We start from the raw sequence: 6709 nt of genomic DNA, 5'->3' as shown, positions 1-6709 counted from the left end.
GTCATATATGTAGAAATGTGAAATACATTTTGAAGTTGGTGCCTTCTTGGCCGAGAAAAGGCAGAAAATGTCTTTTTGGCTCATGTGGATGAAAGACACCAAATCCCAGAATGCACAGCACTGCAGGCCACTCCCACTAAGGTCCGAATCAGAATCAGAAATACTTTATTAATCCTATATTTATATTTTTTCGCCATTATCAGCTTTCTCCATAGAGCCTGTTAGCATAGCTTCCAAGCAATATGGTGGATGTTAAGTTTCGATTCTGGGAGTGAGTTCCCACCCACTGATCTGTGATTGGTCTGTAGCTTCAGTGGTTAAAAATATGAGGAACTAGCGTTGTAGTTTCACCCCGCTAACGGCAACAGATTCCAGTGACGCAAAAATCGTCATTTTGCGTCACTGGAAGCTCCTTTTCAGACTCAGAAATACAAAGACTTCACATCTCAGGGGAAAATGAGGGCGGGATGCACGACCATTCAAAAATACTACCAGGTTTCTAATGATACAAAGATTAATACAAATGGGTGAAGTATCCCTTTAAGTAAACATTTTTCATGAACCATTCTTTCTCTCCTGTGTTTTTTCTCTCCTTTTTTTTTTCAGAAAACAAAGACTATGATGCATACCTGTCCTACACCAAAGTGGACCCTGACCAGTGGAGTCAGGAAACCAGAGAGGAGGAGCGCTTTGCACTAGAAATCCTCCCTGACGTCCTCGAAAAACATTACGGCTATAAACTCTTCATCCCAGATCGGGACCTCATTCCAACAGGAAGTAAGAACTGCGACTGTCTGTATCCCTGTATCATTTGGTATTTAGTGTTGCTCATGTACTGTAGTTGCCGCATCGTTTGGTCCCATTCGTTCCACGTTGTCGTTCTCATGCAAGGACCACGCCACAACAATGAGGGTTTGAAGATTTAGAATAAAAACGAGGAAAATTAACAACCGAGGACGTATTGATTACATAAGCTGAAATAGGTTGTACTACTATGTCTGATTCTGTGACAAAAGAACCACGATGACAGACATACTTTAATGGCTCCAGAGAATATAAGCTGTGCCAAATTGTCTTTTGGGGCCAAGTGGAAGCCAACAACCTCCTTCCATAGTATTAGCCAATGGTGTCCTGATGGAGCTGCTTTAGTGTTGAGTTGGACTTCTTTGGATTGATTTAAGTTATCGTTGTAGAAGAAGGAAAGCGTTTCCAAAATGGAACAGGAACTATTGCCAAAGATACATTTCCAAGAACACCTCAGCCAGTCCAGTCTTTGCCATTTACCTATATGGCTAATGCAACAGTATTGGAATAGGAGGATATCTTCCAACGTTAACCCTTTTAGCCAGTAGATTGTTGACAGTGCAGGTTTAGTGGCGGCTGATAGAACCTTACAGTAGATGTGTAAAGCATCAGGCATTATGAATTATGCCTGGATAAAAAGTACATGGTTTTGTTGAGCAGTGTCTTGGACATTTATCTTTGTAAATGTGCCGCATTATTTGTTGGTCAGTGTGCAGGAGTGGTTGGGCTTTCCACGAGTATCAAGGCTTGAAGGGGAATCACTTTCTTACCCATCATGAATCCAACAGATTGACCTGCTGTTCAGGGATCCATTGTGATGTGATTCTTTGGTGTTAAGCCAAGGTCAATTCAATCAATCAATCAATTTTCATTTGTATAGCGTCAACTCATAACAAGTGTTATCTCGAGACACTTTACAAAAAGCAGGTAAAAGACCTTACTCTTTGTCTTTTAACATTACAAAAGACCTTACTTATTACTATATTACAAAGACCCGGCCTATCCATCACAAGCACTTTAGCAAAGCAGCAAAAGTTACAGCGGTAAGAAAAAACGGACTTATTATTAGGTCGGGTTAGTCAAACTTTTTTAGATAGGAGCAATCAAGCGTGACACATGGGTTTGTCATCAAGAAAACTGAGGCTAACTAGGATGGGATAACCAGCTAAATGTAGGCCTGACAGGTGATTGGAGTTGTAGTTGTGGCGTGGTCCTGCTCCCAAAATGAAGATGGCCAATTGACTTCATTGGTTTTAAGTGTTTTGTTGTGTTCACTGTCAATGTCTTGTGTTTCAATGTTTTGTGCTGTTTTGGGCAATCAGAGTACATTCACACTTACAATGAGAGGAGGATTGTTTCAGATTTCCAAATAAGAGAAGACCGAGGCAAAACTCATTCCTTTCCCTACCGACAAGAAACTTTTTATGCATCGTAACAAATCTCCTGGTAAAAGCAAAGGATCATAGTATTTCACACTTGTTTGTACTATCTACAACAAATATTGGAATAAAGTATACAGTGTGCACCAGGAGCTGATATATTGAACAAATGTATCATCCCCGCCTGGTTTTTCATCCATGCATTATTGAATCCATGAAAATTCTGTCTGAACATATTCTCATGCGTGCTAACTCACTGCTTAGTAGTCCGTCTGTGCCAGCGGTACACAGTGTGCTCTAGTTAGCAGCGATGCTGTGTGTTTGTACTGTAGGCTTGATGTGGAACAGATAAAACGCAAACACATCCTAGCTGGTCCAGTCAGAATTAAACATCAGTGGAAATATATGCGAAGGCTCTGAGCCCTGCTGACGGAGCTGACTCTTTCCTTTAATCAAAAGAAAATTGCCACCAGCGTCCATGCCAAGAAAAATCATTGTAGATGAATGTCCAATCAGGGAACGTGATTAATCATATGTGAAATAAAAAAAAGTCCAATGAGGGAAGATGAGGCCACTGTAACCACTGTTGTTGAGCATGTTTCTGTCTGTACTGTGTTCTGCCTGTGACCTGAATGTTAAAATGTTTATGTTTAGGTCTCACCAATGAGCATTACCAGGATGACACACGACTCTTTGGAGGTACTCGCCCATCAGTCTTTTTCCTCTTGTATCAGCTGCTGTCATTTCCGTGCTCCTATAGGAAGTTTCAAAGAGACACTTAGAGAGGCGTTTAGCTGTGTGAGGGTGAAACATCATGTTCTGTACAACAGACAGCGTCTCCCGCTTAATCCCACAGATTGTGCAGCTTTATCAATCATTTCGTGCCATCCAGAGCAATTTAGAGCAGCGCTCAGCTTTGTCTGCAGGTCCGCCCTCTCCAGAGCATTGATTTCAACATTGGGAAGAGACAGCATGGAGAGACACAGAAAAGCATTTGAACCCCCACACATTACATATTTAAATTAATATTTTATCTCTATGATGCTACCCTATTATAAAGATGTTGTGGCAAAGTGAATGCACATTTTTTTTAAACAGTAATTTTGATCAAACTTGAAAACAACTTAATAGTTAATAGATTGTTTGGCCATGGTTCCAAATATAAGTACACTTTAAAGTCTTTATATGTGATTTTTCACACTTAAATGTAGAAATCAAGTATATCCTCTGAAAATAACTCTGTGAGTCATGACTGTCTACAATGGGTGTAACACCCGAGTCCGACTGTCTGTGATGTTTTCCGAGTTTTGCGAGTCCTATCTTCAGTTTGTTTACATCGCCGGGACGGCCGGCTGACTCCTCCCCTCGCGAATAAAAGTTGTTTAATTGAGGGACTAGAGAAAAGAAGAATAACATACTGTACTCACTGCTTAACTGTGTTTCTAGCATACACAATGAATGTATTTTTGATATATACACACACATACACTATATAAATGTATTTCTTCATACACTGTAAACAACCGACTGATATGAATGTTTGGGTTCACATACTGGAGGTGGACAACAAAAAGCAGCTTGTCATTGTCTTGTGTTTTGTGTCTGTTGCTGTATGTTTATCCATCCTTGTTAAGTGTTTTATTGGTGTCATATTAGACTTACAACAAACTGATTCTATGTCACTATGCCACTCCTACAAATATATTCTATGTTTCTCAACTATTATGCCACTCCTATGTCTTCTGCTTTTTAACTTTTGATCTCTTCCTCCCTGCAGCCTACATAGAGGACGTGGCCCGCTGTGTGGACCAGAGCAAACGCCTCATTATAGTCATGACGCCCAACTACGTGGTGCGGCGAGGCTGGAGCATCTTCGAGCTGGAGACCCGGCTGCGCAACATGCTGGTGACCGGCGAGATCAAGGTCATCCTGATCGAGTGTGCCGAGCTGCGCGGCATCATGAACTACCAGGAGGTGGAGGCCCTCAAGCACACCATTAAAACACTCACCGTCATCAAGTGGCGCGGCCCCAAGAGCAACAAGCTCAGCTCCAAGTTCTGGAAGCAGCTGCAGTACGAGATGCCGTTCAGGCGCACAGAGCCCATGCTCACCCACGAGCCGGCGCTGGACGTCAGCGAGCAGGGCCCCTTCGGAGAGCTGCAGACCGTCTCCGCGATTTCCATGGCGGCGGCCACCTCCACCGCCATGGCCACCGCCCACCCCGAACTGCGCTCCACCTTCCACAACACCTACCACACCACCATGAGGCAGAAACACTACTACCGCAGCTACGAGTATGACTTACCCCCCGGAGGGACCCTGCCACCTCTGTCCTCTCTGGGTAACCAGCACACCTACTGCAACATCCCGCTCACGCTGCTGAACGGCCAGAGGCCACCGGGGAAGACAAGAGAGCACAGCCTGGAGGAGGCGCACGCCAACAACGCCATGCTCCCTCTGCTGCCCAGAGAAACCAGCATCTCCAGCGTCATCTGGTAGTGATGGACCTGACTCGGCACCGGAGCAGGAAGATAAGCCAGGCTCAGACGCAGCTAAGGCTCAGTCTGGTAGCTCTTAGGAACAAAGTTTGTGGTCGGAGATTACAGAGAAAAGCGTTCCCGGATCAGCTTGGTTCCAACCGGCGTAAAAGTGGCAGCAAGTGCAGAAGGTTCAGCAGGTTTTTCCGAACAAGGCTCCCCCCCTTGTTCTTTTCAAGTGGACACAATCTTGTTACTGTGGATGTTTTTTTTTTACGGAACTACAGGAGATAAGTGTAAACACTGTTTCATCGACTAGCGAGAGACGGACTCGCAAAGAAACTCCTACCATACACTATGGCAATTGTGCACACACCTGCATACACACACAAATGTGCATACATAGAAACAAAAGGAAAACAGGGTCTTGTACATATATTTCAATTTATTTGTAGCATCAGTGTTTTCCTGTTTTTGTTCTTTTTTTTTTTAATTCAATCATGTTTGTTGCCTTCACTTCTGTAGGATTTTTGCTTTATCTTGTTATGAAGAGTTGTATATTTTTTATTGTTTTTTTCTCATTTTAGTTTTTTTTTTATTCCTATTTCGATGAGCTTGTTTGGGAAGCCAGTATGTCACGTACCTGCGCTGTTGATGTATTTTTTTTTTCTTTGTTTCTTTGTTTGTTTTTAATCTTCGTGTAGTTTAAGAGAACATTTTTTTTTTTAACACTTTTTGGAACCGCCTGGACATTTCAGGAGCTTCAAGGAGCTGAAACTTCTTTTTTGTTTTACCTGTAAAAGGTGTATCTAGTTTAAAAGGAAACTCTCTTTTAAAAAATCATCGAATATGCAAAAAGAAGGAGGAGCTGGCAAAAAAAAAAAAAACGACTTGTGGGACCGAGAAGGAGGAGCGGTTGGGGGGCCATGCTAGTCCTCTCCAATCAGATAGACCGATAGACTGGCAGATCTCTCTCTAAAGCTTCATATTTTCTATTGAAACAAACAGCCTTGCTGTTTTAGAGTGATAGTGAAATGCCTCACCTTAAAAAGAAATCTGTAGATTATTTTAAAAAGAATTCTATTTTTATAACAGAAAAGAGTTTGCTTGAGAAGTCATACTTATTTGCATTTCATCCACCATGGAACGGGGATTTGTGTATAAGTGTTATGCTGGTTTTGTACACTTGAAAAATGTGGCTCCTGGTTTGTTAAGAGATTAAGGTGGCTTTTGAATCCCACATGGAAAAAGATGTCCTCTACCGTTCAAGACTCAAAAGTAAAGCATTTTCAATGTTTTGGTTTTTTAAAACATAATATTATTCCCCATCCTTCGGTTCATATGGATAGTTCATGTTTAAGGAAAGAAAAAGAAAACATTTGTGTTTTGAAAGACTTTTTAAATATATTTGAAGGTGTGATTTTTGAGTATGCATAGCAAATAGATATGTATTCTATATATAATATAGATATTTATATAAATATATAAACACAATTTTCACTTGGAAAGAAATGTCTATCTTTATAGAAACACAATCATTATCAGTTGCCCTTACTTTCTCACTGCACATTAAAAACATGGATTTCCTTTTTTGATGTTTTTATTTCTTTTTGTATCCGTTGTGTGTTTGTCTGTGGAACACCTGCATCATGTACTGATCACACTCATATAAAACCCACATTAATATTTACATTAACAGGAAACACTCATTCGATGATTAGAAGTGTTGAATCAATGACGATCTTAAAGATGTAGATATCACCATATACAGTTGAAATACCTCTTAACACTACAGACATTGTGCCTTGCTCTGACGAATCTTGAACTGCACACAAGAAAAATGCAGAGTCAACAGACAGCTTGTGTGTGCTGTCTTGTTTTCTTCCTCTGGTCTTTATGTATCCAGTATACCAGATGAATCTGCTCATGTTTTGAGTGAATCCGACCCCCCTTCTGTTCGAACAGATATCCATCCCACCTGATTCAGGACAGGCCAATCAAGGCTGTTGATCTAAATCTGGGGTGTTTATGAAATTAATATAGTTTCAT

The 6709-nt window shown here is 41.3% G+C and overlaps 1 protein-coding gene across 5 annotated transcripts in view; it reads left to right on the top strand.

Annotated features, from left to right (window-relative positions):
- Positions 1 to 6250, top strand: part of il1rapl1a (interleukin 1 receptor accessory protein-like 1a) — a 200088-nt gene extending 193838 nt beyond the window's left edge. For 3 of the 5 annotated variants that reach the window (XM_065962107.1, XM_065962105.1, XM_065962106.1), the window contains exons 10-12: positions 607 to 777; positions 2838 to 2882; positions 3961 to 6250. In XM_065962107.1, the coding sequence (XP_065818179.1) occupies positions 607 to 777; positions 2838 to 2882; positions 3961 to 4682 (938 nt within the window). In that variant the 3' untranslated portion in view covers positions 4683 to 6250. The remainder of the gene's footprint in view (positions 1 to 606; positions 778 to 2837; positions 2883 to 3960) is intronic. The other 2 variants (XM_065962109.1, XM_065962108.1) reach the window with 1 other exon arrangement.
- The last annotated feature ends 459 nt before the right edge of the window (positions 6251 to 6709 follow it).

The sequence above is a fragment of the Labrus bergylta genome, chromosome 13 (genome assembly GCF_963930695.1).
Source record: "Labrus bergylta chromosome 13, fLabBer1.1, whole genome shotgun sequence".
In the NCBI taxonomy this organism is placed as follows: domain Eukaryota; kingdom Metazoa; phylum Chordata; class Actinopteri; order Labriformes; family Labridae; genus Labrus; species Labrus bergylta.
This window is presented reverse-complemented; position numbering and strand designations above follow the sequence as displayed.